At 38.7% G+C, this 17,164-nt stretch overlaps 1 protein-coding gene across 8 annotated transcripts in view; it reads left to right on the forward strand.

The window, feature by feature from the left end:
• DLG2 (discs large MAGUK scaffold protein 2) overlaps positions 1-17,164 on the forward strand; it is a 1,033,591-nt gene that overhangs the window by 119,391 nt on the left and 897,036 nt on the right. For all 8 annotated transcript variants that reach the window (XM_042793331.1, XM_042793310.1, XM_042793308.1 and 5 more), the window contains exon 4: positions 8,619-8,761. In XM_042793331.1, the coding sequence (XP_042649265.1) occupies positions 8,619-8,761 (143 nt within the window). The remainder of the gene's footprint in view (positions 1-8,618; positions 8,762-17,164) is intronic.

A 17,164-nucleotide genomic window follows, 5' to 3' on the forward strand; every position in this document is an offset into this window, starting at 1 on the left:
AACTTTTTTTTTTTTTTTTTTTAATGCATCTAAATAACTATTGCAAAGGTCATCAATTACTGTTAATTACAGCACATAGAGTGCTTCAGAGCTTTTTTGATAGAAAGATATCATTCTGCTCAGGTATATACCTATTTAGTAATGGTTCCTGCCTCAAAGAGCTCACAACCTAGATGCACAAAGGATCATAGGATCATTGGATAATTCAGGTTGGAAGGGACCTCAAGAAGTTATCTAGGTCAAATAGAATGGATTTTCTGAAGCTCAAGAATCAAGGCAGGTTAGTAACAGAAATGGCATTTCTTGCTGCCTACTTTGGTACATGTTCTACACCGTAGTATGCTGCTTTTAATAGATTTAGGAATATTTATCAACTGTAGCCACTTGGCAGAAGATTGTTTCCCTGGCTTGCACAGCACCGTTTCACTGCCTGCATGGAACAGAGAACCTGTTATCTCCTTCTGTGGTAACTCTTGCTGTTGGGTTGGTACCTATGTTTCTCATGCACCAAAAGCTTATGTTTGAAAACCTTGCCACAGGGCTCTTAAATTTCATTTTGACTTAACGTATCTTGGTGTTATCCCTACCAATTCCAAAAAATCTTGAAAAAAAATGTTGAATCTCACACTACTTTGAATACTGCCGGCCAAAGGCAAATATGTGTGGAGCCCTGCGAATGAGATATGGCTGAAACAGGAAAGGCATTTTTGACTGCTGCTGCACTGAGGGATGCTAATGAGGACAGGTTTGAGCTCACCATGACTGTAAAGCTATGTACCAGCTTGATAACTGGACATCTGCCATTTCTCGTTTAGGGTCTGTGCTGCAGTTCTGCTTTAGTTGAAAGCTCACCCAATTTCAAGTTAAGTTGGTTTTGTTTTTTTTTTCTTCCTACTTTTTATTTTCTCTCTCTTGTAATGGGTATTTTACTCAACATGGTAATGTTTTACTTGAAAAAAAAAAGAAAAGCATGAAACATAGTTGCATTTGGTGAAGTATGTTATTTAACCTCTCTTTGGACTGCTTCCATGGGCAGGGCCTTTAAAGCCCTTTACTGGCAGTCTGGTACTATCTCTGATCACTTCCCTGCTACTTCTACTGCATGAATCAGTTTTCCTTCTTCAGCAACATCCTGCACAATCCTCCTTACTCCTACCTAATAATTCAGACCAGATGGCTGAAGCTGACCCAGCATAATCTGCTCCCCAGGATATAAATGATGCCATTTAGACATACGCTGTAATGTTCCCTTAGTTAAAAAAAGGACTTGCAGCAAGAGACTGTAACAATTGACTTTATTTTGATTTGCAGTGCTCTGCCAGACGGTAGCCATTTGTGCTGGGTTACACAACATTAAAAGGTACATATCAGACACTATCCTACACATAGGCAAAAACACTGTCCCAAATTTCCTGGAAAGGAAACAGCTTGTGTTTTTGTGTTGCCTTAGACCCCCATTCCACCTTGTCCCTGAATGCCCTGGGAAAACAGATGGGAGTTATACCGCAGAGCAAGTCAGGGCACTGGCACAGCATAGGGAAAATGAATTCTGTGTCTAAGGACCTCTAGAAGGAGGAGAAAAAAAAAACTTTTCTTTTTATCCTACAGAATATTTGTTCCAATTCCCAGTTTGAGTCTACAGAAATATGATGCACAGAGAACTCATTTCTTGGGTAATGGGATTCTACGTTAAAGATGTTAAAGTTAATTGCAAAAATATACAGCTATCTGCACAAGCAACAGACAATTACTGCAGATATCAGAATATTGGTGCCATTTCTGAATGGTCTCAATACATCACCGGCCTAGAGTGAAGAGGGGAGGGTGGCTGCAAGATGTATGTCACAAGGAAATCCTCTCTCATTGCTAAGCACAGATGAAGGTAACAGCTTTTGGAACAGCCGTCAGCACAGTATACTCTCTTCCTGAAGGTCAAAGCATGCTGTGGTGGGTGGGTGTTTGCAAGTTCAGTGGACTTTTGATAAGGTTTGTTGAATGCAATAGTTTGCACTGCTCTCTTACAAGTGGCCACAGGTCCTCTCAAGTCACTGGGGAGGCAGTATTTTTGCTGACACACTGAGTACAACTTCAGGCTAAGTGACGTAAAAAATTATCCTTTTAAGCCTAATTGTTTGTGTTCTATAAATTATAGATGGTATCAGAAAGTCTGGCATTGGCTTGTTTGTTACTGGAATACAGACCTTCATCTTCCTCCCCTTATTTTTTTAAATGCAAGAAAGGTACAAGAGATTTTTCTGTCCACTCCTGCTCTGGTTTTCTTTATGCTCCCTGTCTTCTGAATCCTGAGTTTGGTGCCCTGCAATTCTATCCTCACTGTATAGCTGTATTGTAAACCTGTACCAGCTCAAGATGAACATCTCTGCATTTTGCATCTTACTGCCTTGGAAAACCCATCTTTTTATATTCCCGCTTCCTAAACCTTTGTATCCATACAGTACATACAAAGTGCAGCTACTGGTGAACTGGTGTTAAAGAGACATATTGGGGTGATCTGAGCTGCCTGGTGCACTGGGACACATGTCCCTTGATAGCTAAATTTCTAAATGTGTGTGAAAGTACTGAGATGCATTTAATACCTGCCAGTGTTTCTCTGTGTAAGTGAAAACCATACAGATGCCAAAGCTATCTCACATACTTCAGCCTTGGGGCTTACCAGCTGGATTTTGCTGATTTACACAGCTGAAGATGGGTCAGTAGTAGAGAGGGCACCACATGCATAAATAGGAGCAAATCCTGACCACCTTTATCTTATTACATTAAATCAGACAGGTGAGTATCGAATAAAGGAGAAAGCTTGTAGGAGTGAGTGGCTCCTGCCTCATTCCTAGCACGTTGAGGAATTGTTCCAGATTTGCTTGTGCAGCTGCTTCTACACTTCCCTGCAAAGAGAACTTTTAGAAATGGAATAATGTCCTGAATCTGCTGGTGATTTTGAAGCCACTGTAAGTGGGTTATTGATCACAAAGGGATGGACACACCTGGTATGCTCATTTGTGGGCTTCCACAGTTCAACCCTGCTGGTTTGCTTCTCTTTGAGGCCTTGTGCAATTTTCTCTGCCAACGTTATATGGTTGTTAATGTTTGTTTTGCTTTGAAATGAAAGGAAGTATGAAAATGTATGTTATCATTATTCTCTTCCTTTAATCTTTGCTCAAAAGTTAGTTCTCTCAGACCTTTAATCATCTGTCTTTGTCTGAATTCCCTTCAATTTACTTCTATCTTTCTGGTGCTGAAGTGCTTACAGATGAATGAGGAATTGTATTGCTTTATTTTATTTTTCCTCATTAAAATGCTCATGAAAGCCCATGGTCACAGAAGACAGAAAGTAGTTTAGGCTACTCAACATTTTTACCTTTTCATATTATTTAACCCCTTTGCTATGAGAGGTGTAAAGTGTTTGTATAATGAATGGATACTGTGATGCATATAAATTGGATCAGAAACTACACTGGAATAATGGTCGCAGGGCTGCAGCAGCAATCACCGAAAAGTCAGAAAAGAGCAACTTATTCAGCTTTGTTGGATCATATGTTTTTTTTCTAGCTAGCTGCTGTCTGAAAGAAAGATTATTCTTTGTGAATACAACATTGTCTTCTCCAATTCTTATTCTTTGTCCAAATTATTTTTGCTTACGTTTTCTTTTTTTTTTTAAAAAAAATAGGTAAGAGTGAGCACAATTCAAATTTGAGCCTAAAAAATTGATATGTATTTTTTTAAAGGTAGTGAAGAAAAGAAGGCTTCACTGAGAAATAGATCCAGCTTTAGTAAGAGAAAATATTTCCTGGCATATCTATGAAGGTTAGACCCTGCTCGCTCTTGCACAGGTCTGTGAGAAAGGAGAAGGGGGGTCCTTGCAGTTTACCTGCAGAGCACAGATGCAGTGATGTATGGTGTGCTTGTCTATGGGCATTGTGAAGTGTTACTGATGAGTTGTATAACATGCTGATGTAAAGAAAATTTGTTTTCTTGCTTCCCCAGTGATGGAATTACCCAAAATAAAATATATCATGGTATTTTTAGGATTAGTTCATATCAGAATAGATATTTTTTTTTTGTATACAGTTTATCTTTATACAGCAAAACTGACAAAATGTTTTTGCTAGACTAAAGGAAGAGCAAGCAGAGTTTATTTAATAAGTTATCTCTTAAGAAGTAAATGAACAAATTCAATTGGACTGAAAATCCCGTGAGATTCACAGATACTTTAAACAAACCTGAATTCATTGCTTAACAAAATGTTTGGAGTGGTACAGAGATTTGAACAAATCATCTGGAGAGGTGTTTTGTGCTCATGGAGTTCATCAATAGTAATATTGCCATTTCTAAATGAAATCTGAACTTGTTTTCACGGAAGGGAAGGAATATAGTGCCAAGAAATATTTGGGACAGATATAATTTGTGTAAGATTTTAGTCTCTTTGTGGAATTATCTTCCTGTGAGCCCCCCACTAGGATACAGTCTGTATTTTGGTGTCCTGGCTGGGGCTGGCCTAGAGCTCCCGTTGGTCTGGCAGCGGGAGGAGCTGCAGCACCCTGAGACCCCAGGGGCTCCCCAGGGCCCAGTGCCCTCACCTGTGTGCGGGGGCGGGGGGAGCACAGCTGGAGGGCTGGGCCCCGATTGGCCGATAGTCCATGTCATGTGACATTGTGCTCACTATATAAAGGCAGGAGAGGGCCAGGAGGGGCTCTTACTTCTGGGGGTGTTGCTGAGGAGCCTTTGTGTTTGGGATCTCTGGTTGGGAGCAGGTGGGTGGTGAGCAGCTGTATTGTACATTACCTGCTGATACTGCTGTCAGTGTATTGTTCTGTTACTGTTATTAAACTGTTTTTATCTCCACCCGCGAGTCTCCCTTTGCCCCGCCGATTCCCTCCCCATTCCCAAGTGGGGGAAGGGTGGGTGAGCGACTGTGTGGCATTTAGCTGCTGAGTAGGCTCAAACCACAACATTTGGTCATTTTAGGTAAGAGTTACCATGCTCTCACAACTATTTTTTATGACCTTGGCTCCAAGCTTGATTATACATCTGCTTGATCCCATTACCTCCTTTACTCCTCTTTTCCCATTCTCAGTAGTATTCAGCTATTTTCCCCTCCTAGTATGATTGCACCTCTCACATAATGGAGATAACTCGATAGAGCAGGTTTTACTCAGATCAAATTACAGATACTGTTCTCTGCTAACCTTGATTGACTGCAAATTTCTGGCTGCCCTTGTTCCATAGAAATGGCGATTTTAGCTTATGGAATAACAAAGCAACCAACTAAGTGAATCCTCTGTGCTTTCTTCTGTAACCTCATGAGTACAGTGAAATGCTCTTCTCTTCACACCAGTGATCATTATTCCAGTGAAAGTAACCCATGGCCTCCTTAGAATAGATAAGGACTTTTACAAAGAGACTGAGTTTTAATATTTATTTTGCACACATACATAGACATGCAAATGTGACTCGCACATTATTTTTAATGAAAGCACTAGGGCAAGACAGTCTTTAAAGTTACAGTGAAAGCACTGTTCTGCTGTTCCTTGACTGAGGACTGTCAGCCCATTAATACTCTGATAATGACAGCTATGCTAGCTGAATGCTGCTGCCAGAGGACAATTTCTAGTTTATTTCTGCAGAGTATTTATCTAGAGATAATTACTTATTAGCCTGATATGTTTTACTTGCAGTTGCAATACAAATTGACCTGGCATCAAACCATATATTACAACTGTTTACAATTGTACCATGAGTGTTCGAAATGACCATAAAAAATTCCACACATCCAGAATGGAGAAACTTCCATTCTCATTGCAACTATCCTATAGTTTTAATTTTAAAAGTGAGTCCTAGTTTTACTGGTAGAATTAAATGTTCTTAGCAATATGAAATATAAATTCTTAGAAATATATGTGTGAAATAGAAGTTAGTGTCTACTTCCTATGGATCACAGTTATTAATATTAAAATTTCTGATTATTTTTTCCCATTGTGTGTGAGAAATAGAATCACAGAATGGTTTGTGTTGGAAGGGACTTTAAAGATCATCTAGTTCCAACACTCCTGCCATGGGCAGAGACACATTCTGCTAGACCAGGTTGTTCAAAGACCCATCCAACCTGGCCTTGAACCCTTCCAGGGAGGGAGCAGCCACAGCTACTCTGGGCAACCTGTACCAGTGTTTCACCATCCTCACAGTGAAGAATTTCTCCCTTATAGCTCATCTAAAGTTACCTTCTTTCAGTTTAAAACCATTGATCCTTGTCCTGTCACTACACCCCCGATAAAGTGTCCTCCCCACCTTTCCTGTAGCTCCCTTTAAATACTAGAATGCTGCTATAAGGTCTCCCTGGAGCCTTCTCTTCTCCAGGCTGAACACCCCCAACTCTCTCAGCCTGTCCTCACAGGGGAGGTGCTCCAGCCCCCTGAGCATCTTCATGGCCTCCTCTGGACCTGCTTGAGCAGGTCCATGTCGTTCTGATGTTGGGGGCCCAAGAGCTGGACGCAGCACTGCAAGTGGGGTCTCATGACAGGGGAGTAGAGGGGCAAAATCCCCTCCCTCAACCTGCTGGCCACACCTTTCTTGATGCAACCCAGGACACCGTTGGATTTCTGGGCTGTGAGCACACATTGCTGTGTTATGTTGAGCTTCTCATCTACTAATGCCCCTAAGTCCTTCTCTGCAGGGGTCCTCTCAATCCACTTGTTGCTCAGCCTGGATTTGTGCTTGGTATTGCCCTAACTCATGTGCAGGACCTTGCACTTGGCCTTACTGCACTTCATGAGGTTTGTATGAGCCCACCTCTCAAGCTTGTCAGGGTCCATCTAGATGGCATCCCTTCCCTTCAATGTGTTGATGGCTGGAGGTCAACATAATAAGTCAGAAAGTTCTAAAAGAAGTTAGAAGGAAAGTTCATTTTCAGTTGTTACTATAGAGGCAACAATGGCTCATAGAGACCTAGCTGGAGACTTGAAAGATGCCTGACTGGCCCTTGAAAGATGCAGAAAATCAGGGTGCCTCTCTGTGCCTCCTCCTGCTCCTTCAGTTCTGTTTGTCACATGCAGTCCAGTTCGCTCTTCTAGCATGTGAGACAGCATGCAATAGAAAATGCAGATGTACCTCCATAGCAGGTTATTTATTATAGTAAGAAGTGATGTCATCTTGGTCCAGATGTGATATCTGACCCTGTATGGCAAAATCCTTGGCAGCCTCTGAAACTTAGACACAACCCCAATATTTTTGTCTTTGCCAGACAGGCTCTATCTATGGCTAATGTTGGAAGATTTTTCTCTTCTGGTCAAAGAAGCTTTCCGGAGGAACATGCTCTTTAATTTTAGACACGTTAGATCATCCTGCGGTGTTTGGGCTCCTGATATGATCAGGTATTGATTTATTACAGCTTCCATTAAGAAATATTTTCTGATTATCTGGCTAACTTGGGGCTACTATTAATTTCATCCAATTTAATATAACATACAAACAGAATGTTTCTTCACAAAATAGAAAATAAAACCCACAGTCACAAATGTTTATGTAAGACATTTTGTAAATACAATAAGCTTGATTTTTCCCTGTAATTTATTTACCTAATACCAGAAAGGGTCCTCTTTCCCTTTTCTGCCTTTCCTGACACCTACCTGTCGAGAGTCACGCCTTAGGTAGCACTCATTAAGGAGAGCCACTTATTGAAAGCATGGTAGTTTTTATAAACAGTCCCTTCTTTGAAGTCCCCGAGGTTATCGAGTTAGATCCAGTCTTTCTTGCTGGAATGTTTTTCTTTCTTTCTTATCCAGGAGAAAATCTGCCCGTTATTCTTAATTGAAATAATGTGGGTTTTTTCATATCTCTTAGATAACGTATCATCTCCTGTGTGTGACTATCTGACTGAAAACTTCTTGCCCCAAGGAAGGCAAACACTTTTTCCCCCTCTCCTGATGTCATTACATGCACAAGTTTCAGTGAAAGTGTTTTAGTTGCTGGATCTTGAATATCTGTTCATACCCTATGGAAATAAGTGTGATAGAAACATCTGAGCAGGGTATTAAGACCTGGCTTGTTGCTTACTCTTAGTTCAAATCAAACATTAACTAGCCACTTCTGAATGACAACAAGTTGAAGTGATGAATCCACAAAGTCTTCCTTCAAGCTGTGCATCCCACTTGAAAAAATTTACAAATGCATCTGCAGATAGGGCTGGGAGTGGCTCAGGAGCCTGGGACAGATGTCTGACAACATGCTTCTCTTAGGATATTTTATATCTGCAAATTTCTAGTTTACCAGTTAAAATGATCCGTGACTTCTCCCTGTATAAGGGTCTGTTCTACCTATATTGTTCAGGTGTGAGTGTAACATGTTCTTTGAATCTCTTCTTATAAATACTATTCCTTTACTTCTTTGGAATTATTTGTAAAGAACTCTTTAAAATGAATACATAACTTAAGAATCTCATTGACATTTTAGAAAACAAATTTGCATATCAGTGCTTTCTACTAGAAATGTAATAGGTGTTTATCATTATGACGATAATGTGTAAGTACATATCGGCCAAAGAAAATCACCAGGGATTCAGAAGCCAACATGTCAAATAATATCATTTACTTGTTCCTCTTTACAAACAGATATTCAAGAGTTTTATGAAGTGACGCTGCTAAATTCCCAGAAAAGCTATGAGCAAAAAATAGAAGAAGCAAATCAAGTTGCAGAGAAATGGGAGAAGACAACATCTGCTACAGACCATGAAAATCTGCAGAAAAACCAAGAGGTAATTTAAAAGATTAAGAAGTAAAATACATATAATCAGTGAGATGCCTCAAGCCTGAGAAAGGCAATGCAATGATTTATAAGATTTAAGGAATGGCCTTAATTAAGGAATTGGATTAGAGTATGGAAGATGTATAGTGTTATCACTCTGACCTTGCATATGTTGCTAACTTCATCCTTTCAATTGCCATCATTCAAAGGGGAATTTAAAATTTTTCTTTTTCTCATCCTTGGTGTACTTTACCTGATACTTGGTGTTTCTGATGACCCCCAAAAGAGAATTCTTCTCCTCTACTTGCTAATAACCAGTGAGGTTGTTAATAACACTCCAGTGATTGTATCCTGTGTAAAAATTTTAATAGAACTTTTCATATTTCTGGGACTGACATTAGGCTGAACATTTCCATAGCTCAACTGCAAAGAGATATCAACCAAAATAGTCTCTGTATGAGGAATAAGAGTAGGTTTGTAACCAGTGGCAGGATTCAAAACATTTCTTTGTCACCATGGGCTCTAATCTGCCTCTGCCTGCCTCCAGATTATTATTAACTAAATTAGCAATCTAAACTAATTGCCTCCCACCACGTTTGTCCTTCAAAGACAAAAACAAAACTCACAGAACTGAGCAATGAATTTATCAGTTCTTAAACAGTGAGAGAAATAGAGTGGGCGTGGATTGCAAACTGCAAATCTCCAGACCAAAATCAAAGACAAGGGAAATGTATAAAAATTTTCATTGTTGTTATGGTTTGAAAGGAATTTCAAGTTTTAAAAGTTGTTCCGAAGCACTTTCCATAGGCATGACTTTTTAAGAGCTTTCCTCTTTTTTTTCAAATGTAAAACCCAGAAAGAATTTGTAGTTCTACATGACATTCTATATGGGATTCTTTAAAAAGATACATCAGAATTGCAGGCAGCTAGAACGAAACTCTCTGAAGAAATTAAGAAATCTATTGTAAAATTAATTAGTGAAAGAAACTTGCAGAATTAATGAGAATAAGCATTCTGATTTTGAGTGAAATCAGAACAAATGAGTCTTAACATTAATGTAGGATATATCCCATGAATGATTTGACTTCCAGCTTGAAGACACAGCTAGCTAGTCTTTGTCTTTTTTTTTTTTTTTTTTTTTTTTCTTTTTGTACAAAGCTTTACGCTTTAAAATGGTGAAAGTGTATTCCAGCATATTATCTTTTGAAGCAACTGAGCGACAGTGGATCACAGACTCTCTTTACATTCTGGCCTCATCAAAGTATCTGACCCTCAACTCCATCTTCCTTAAACTCATTGCTGTCTAAGAGGTGTGCTGCTAGTCTTGTCCAGGGGAATTTGAACTCCAAATTCTGTGCTGAGAATAGTAGAATATATAGGGCTAACTCAAAACTTTGCTCATCTTATGAAATTGATATTCTGATTTAAAGCAGAACAATAGAAAACTATTGCTTAGAAACTGTAATAACCGTTTCAAGTCAGGGTGCTGGCAGTCAGCATGACCAAGTCCCTCATTATCAAATTTGCTGTCTATCAATAAGTTTCATCAGTCTAATGGGTGCAAAAATTGTTTAGTCCCTTTAAAAATCATGTCTATATATGTTTTAAGGGTCCAGCTGCAGGCAAAACAGACTAGAAGTGTAGGATTTTGGTTTTTTTCCTTTCAACAGCATAATGTACTATCGGCAGATCCACGTCAGAACTGATTAGCACATGCTGAATGTACCAGCTGCTGTATAAATCCAATACAGTACTTTGCTTTCTATGAGAAATTGCCTTATGAAAATGTAACTGGTTAATCTAATACATCACACAAATTATTATTCAAAGTCCATTCCTTATAGGAAATGATTCTTTTGTACTTTTCTTTTCCACCCTCAATTATATGTCCCAAATGTGGAAAGACAAAACCTCCTCTCTTTCATGCAGTGCTCCTCTGCAATAAAAGCCCAAGTATGATCATTCAGTCCAGAGGCCACCCCCCTTTCATGCCTTCCACTGGAAACCTTCCTTGGTTGTCTATATGTTAACTTTATATATAAATTGGTTCTTTTCCTGTATTTTTGCTCCAATCTTAATTGTTGATAAAAAAAGGTAAGGAGATTTCACTGTCCAGGTCAGGTATCCTGTGACACCTCCTTTGTACTGATATAGTTGCTTTTCCAAGAGTGTAGACTTTTAGATAACAGAAAAGGTTTTAGATTATTTTTTACAATACTGTACAAATTTACCATACAGAAATGGCTGGCCTCTAAAATCTCTCACCTAGCATCTGTGGTCACCTTAGTGGTTTGTAACAAACTGATGCTAGATCTTACAGCATACTGGGACTGGATCTTCACCAATTAAAAGAGTTAAAAGGGTTACAACCCATTGTATAACCTCCCATCATTCTCAGGGAGTGCCACAGAAGAGAGACGTCTCCCAAATTCAGAGACTGTAATTTTAAATGACCTTTGTAAAAGCAGGTGAAAAGTCAAGGGAATAATTTAGCTCACTGTATGTGCCAGGACCAGTTGCATCCAAATTTTTAGCATGAATGACCCCACATAGTACCACCCCATGACTACAAACATTGGAATTAGCAAAACGTGCTGGTGTTCAGTGATAATTATTGCTTCCTGTTTTTTTTTTTTTTTTTTTTTTTTTTTTTTTTTTTCCCTCCCCAGTTTTTTTACTTGCATGCTTCTAGTTTAGTTTAACACTGTGCTCTTCAGGTATTGATCCTGAAGGAGCTCCTTGTCCTCATGAAATCAATAAATACTTTGGTATGGTTTGTGCATTTAAACACCACATCCTTGTTTTTCACTCTACCGTTAACAGCTTTGTTGATCATTGAAATGATAGGTGACATCAATGTTTCCAGATGCAAAATGCAGTTATTACCTACCATCATATTATTACTGCATTTCACCCTGTACAGAAACTAAATATATGTGGTAATGTATCTGGCAGAGATGTAAATATCATAGACTAAAATAATTTCAGTGGGTGTGTGTTAGTGATTAAGGAAGAAAGAAGTACATATATGATTTTTTGTGTGTGTGTTAATCTATCCCAGTTGTTTTCCCTCCTGTAAATACAACTTGACAAAATCAGTTTAAATTGGTGGATATTCAGAATCAGTGAAAGAGTGTTTGGGGAAACTTCAGTAGTCACTAAAAATGTTTACTAGGCTCTACTTGTGAAGGCTCTTATTTGTTTCATACATTCATATAGCAAGCAGGGAATGTGACATACTAGGTAATAAATGAAAAAGTCCAACATGTTAGTCATGATGTAGGAACTCTAGAATATAGCTCTGAAGAAGAGCTAAAAAAATCATGTTGTCCCTTCTCTTGCCCTAGGGCAAATCAATTGTATTCGAACTGTTCCTGGCGTGTTTATCTAATCTTTTTGTTAAAACCTCCCATGGTGGAGAGTCAACAGCTTCTCCAGGTAACTTATTCCCTCACTGATTGAAAGTCTTTCCTGATGACAAAGTGGAGTTTCTCGAACTGCAATTATAACCCATTAGTTTTTGTTCAATTCACAGTAGAACAGTTTATTCAGTCCTGTTCCAAAAAGCACTTAAACATATGCTTAACTAATCATATATAATAACATGAAATTTCAGCTTCTCTACCTTTCTTTCTCTCACTCTTTTAAAATGACTTTTGTAACCTGCTCTTCCTCGGCAGTGCTGTCATTTTAGGTAATAGGTCCATGTAACAACAAATGCTGGATCCTAATGAAAAATGTGGTCTTTTGGGGGAAAAAAAAAAAAAAAAATTAGTTGGCTTAAACTCTTCTCAAAGGAGCTGTACTTAGAGGTATGAAATATTTTAATTTTCAAAAAAAAAAGCCTTGTGACACTGTGGAAGACAGTTAGTCTTGACAGCACAGGTACTACATATCTCTATCTCTCTCTCTCTTTATATCACCGTGTATATAAAAAAATTTCCTGGAAACTACCCTGCAAGGTTTGTTTATTAATGAAAATACTGAGGATTTGGTAACTGCAGGTTTTAATTCCTTGCTGTTCTGGGTACTTCTTAAAGGACTGTATGTGAGGTTTGAGAGGAGGACTTAAGAACTGAGTCACAAAAGGCAACTGGGAATTATAGTGTCTGAGGTATCTCATTATGTCCAGATATTGGTTATCATTTCTTGTGGTCCAGATATCAGACCATATCTTGTGATGCACTGCATGGGATGAAAAAGATTAAGGTCCACAAAAAACAGAACACACCTATAAACTAACAAATAATGCATTAAAAAAATGGGGCAAGATGGCATTCCCTTAAAATCTGCCTCATTAAGACATTGATACCTTATTTTAATTAAGGTTCAAGATTATGATCTCTTTTCTGTTTCTCTTCCCTTGCAATGTATGTAAAGGCAGTGGTGATACAATTTTCCTTATAAAGAAGCTATTTGGTTAGGGCATTTTCCAAGGATGTTGAAATCCATATTCAGCTCCCTTCTTGACCAGAAGGGATCTAATAACGCTTCTCATCATTGAGAGTGCACTTCGCATTATACCAGCAGGTATTATTTTGCTTTTTCTTGTTGGAGTGTTGCCAATTTATATGGAATAATTAAATATTTATTGGGACAGAGTGCTGACACATGACTTAATATCCTAGAGTTTATAATTATTACTGCTCTGATGGGTATTAAAGTATAGCATATTTTGTCATTTTCAGCATACCCAAGGGCAGAAAGCTCTGTGCCCAGCAAGTACACAAACATCAGTGTTGAAAAGTCATAGATACAAATCCCTTCTCCCTGTTTCTCTCAACTACTTTCCACCTCCCCATGGTTACCACCATGTATATTAAAATCTGGAAGGGGAAGAATTTAACGGAAAAGATTAAGAACCCTACTCCAAATGCCTCGTATGTAAAACACTGCCACAGGAGCTATATGTTTATTGCTCTCAAACTGCATTTAGGGGATGCAGGATGCTGCATTTGGCAGGAGGGTTGGAGGCACATAGTGGAGGAAGCGTGTTTGGAAATCACCTAACTGGGCAGGTTGTGAAGGTATGCCAGGATCTCATGTAGTTTGTGGATGCTGACAGTGCTTAGACATTGAGCTGATTGATCTGGTCCAAACAAGCTCATTTGGGGAACAAACAAATGCCAGGTAGTTACCTTAATAATGTGGCTGTAGAGAGATGACACTACAAAGGTGATGTGCCTCTGGAGTTTCTGAGGATCTCAACTGAGTTTAAGCTGAGTCATTTCAAGTCATGGTAATAAAGCATCCACATCAGCTTAACCAAGCAACAATTACCTTGCCCATGTACCTGGCTTCCAGGAGGGGACAGGAGCAAATGGTCAGGGTAGAGTAAGAAAAGGCCAAGACTGTATAATGGGTGCTTTAGCTGTTTTGCAAGTCTAATCTTAATTTGTTTGGACTAGAAGCACAGAAAGTGCTCTGTGCTGGGACACTCATCATTACCTTATTTTATAAACATGCAGCATGGTTTTCACCTCAGCTAGCGTGCTGACTGGGGATGTACCCAGTCTGCTGCTGAAAATCATGAAGATAGGGTTTGTTTGTAGTTTTGCCTTTGCCAAAGAGCTTCATTACTTCTTTGGACTAAGCTTTATAAGACCAACATTCACAGCTTGAAAGCATTTTCTTGAAATTATGACTCTTAAATTGTCCCTGTTGGAGAGAGAAGACTGATTTCTTTTCACCCCTAGGAAATGTGAGATAGGGATTCAGCTGGAAGTAGTTTAAATTCAGGTCCTCCATTGCTCAGAAGAGTGCTCTTGCCCTAGCCAGTTCCAGATAAATCTAGGGAAAGGTACTCTTCATCTCTGCTGTCAAAACTTTGAAATTGTGCAGCTGCGTTAGTGGATTATGGAGTCTGAGCGCAGGTTTGCAGGTCTGAGCCCAGCTCCTTAGCTTAGCAAATGGTCACTTGCCTGGGAAAAAGGATTCTTCCCTCCCAGGGCTCTGCATTGCATTAAACAGTCACTAGATAAAGGATGCCTCTTGCTTAAATGTTGTGTGCATAGATACAATTAAAACTATGAGATGCTCAGAAAATACAATCATGGAGAACATAAAAGTACCTAGATGGAGGTATCCATCTGGTAAAACAAAAATTGAATTGCTCTTTAGCTATGACAATAGTAACACTGCTTGAAGCTACAGGCTTGTGCTCAGCTCCAGACACTCATTAAAAGACATAAATTTGCCCTTGTTTTAACCTCTATTTTCATTAGTATGGTCTGCAGAGCTACTTATTTCTGGTCATCAGTGTTTTGACCTTTATTCAGATGGAAAATTGAGGTGAAGGAAAGGAACACTGTGCTGTCACACTTACATATAAATCTGGTAGCTGAAGGTCTGTTTGTCCCTGTATCATAACACGAAAAGACTATTTACTTACAGGGCATATGGTGCAGATACTTTTAGCATATTGAATGAGAATAATTTGCAATTACTGTGCAAGTTTGGTCATCACACACCAATCTCACATGCACAACCTACGTTCACTGCAGTGTGATATCATTGCTTTGAGATGGTCCCCAAAGAATCCAATTCTTCATTTAATTCTTGTTGTTCCTTTCATTTCTTATGTTTAGAGGCTCATTTTGCAAAGACAGTCAATTGCAGAGTGCAAAATGAATCCTCCTATTTCTTCTTGCTTCAGGAATGTCTGCTATTCTTGTACCCAGCTATTATAAACATTGTAATTACTTCTCTCTCCTTTAAATGCTGGCTTGTTAAAAGTTCCAGCAGTAAAACCTTTACTTAAGAATCTTCTGCCTGGAGCAATTATCAAACCATTAATCTGTTTCACACTTACAGCTTGTCTTAAAAACATGGACCTGTAAGACCCTTCTATATGTGCCTATTAAAATTCAGTCTCTTCTCTGGATTTTTGTTTGTTTTCTTTCTTTGTAACTTGGTACAGCTTAATTTGTATGGCTTGGTTTACTCCCAGGAGCCAGATCTGATTCTGTTTAAGTGATTATACTTAATATGCAAGAGTCATTAGGTATGATCAACCATAATGTTTCATTAGAAGCGTTCAAAGCATTCAGATTTATGTGTCTGCTTCTTCACTAGATTTAGCTTCTACAGTATACATTTATCTGATCAAATGCAGTTTGTGTCTGTGGGCTGATTTTGTACCAGAGCCAATTCCCATGTAATTCTATTTGGCACGGAGTTCTCCTTCAAGAAGGCAGCAGTGATTTTAAGGGGTACAGTATAAGTGACATCTTGGTTTGTGCTTTGATAGACATGTTCCTTTTGCACCCTAGGATGTGTAACAACCATAACTAGATAATTGTTTAACAATACTGAAACTTAGCTTCGTGTTTGTTTTTTTTTTTTTTTTTTTTTTTTTAATATACAATAATTTTGCACTTTTATTTTCTGTGCATTGATGAAGTATGTTTTACTTAAAGAGATTATTTTACACACTTGCCTTCTCAAATGGTTTGACTAATGTTTAGAAATGGGTAACTGCAAAGTCACTTTGTTATTAAAAACCTCATTTATGACTATCTGCAGCTAAATGTCTTACCCATACTGGGTATCCATGCTGGGTCTCTATTTATAAATTTGTCATTTGTTCTGTAGCTTGTCAATAACTTGAGTGCCAGCACGTCTGTTAAATGTCACTTTAGAGTTGCTTCTGAGTGTGTTTTAATCTGGTCAGGCCAACATTTCCATTTTAAATGAAGTTGTATGTATGCAGAACAGTGTCATCCTGTGGAGAGAAATGCTCCAGCCAGAGTGTGGCATTCTGGTCTCCACATTCCTACAGGAGTTTTCTGATGAAGTCGTGACGCTGTGAGTAGGGCAACAGGCATGTCATACAACTCTCCAGACAATTTCTGTCCTGCTGGGCAAGTGTTGGAACTAGACCTCATTCTGCTTTTGCCATCTCCTTGTGCTTGCATAGACGTTAACACATAAAAAGCCTTTTCCTTTGTTGCCTCTCCCTTTTATTTTAATATCACCATTATATTGATGTGCCTTGTCTGATAGGTTCTTTCTGAGAACCTGACGGAGATTTGATTTAGTTTAATAATTGTTTATTTAGTTTAGTAATTGTTTTCTACTGACATTGGTGGGAGGGGGAACAGAACTGGGATCTCAGCATTAAACAAACTAAACCAGATCAGCAATGATGAGAGTCACATCTACCACAGCAGGTTTGTGTTTATTTTTTTTTCACATTTATATGATATGCCTATCAAACAACCTCTAGGCAGTTTTCTGACCTGAGATTTGTTATTACATCTGCAAAGGATTGGGCGCAAGCCAGAACAGCTGCTAGGGACCAGAAGCAATCATTTTCCCCAATGAAAATGTACCTGAATACTAACCAGCATACAGAATTAGTCAAACTTTTAATTAAGCAATGGGTCTCTGTTGTGATAAGCATTGAGGTCAA

This window comes from Tyto alba, unplaced genomic scaffold (genome assembly GCF_018691265.1).
Source record: "Tyto alba isolate M040663 unplaced genomic scaffold, T.alba_DEE_v4.0 Super-Scaffold_2, whole genome shotgun sequence".
Lineage (NCBI taxonomy): Eukaryota > Metazoa > Chordata > Aves > Strigiformes > Tytonidae > Tyto > Tyto alba.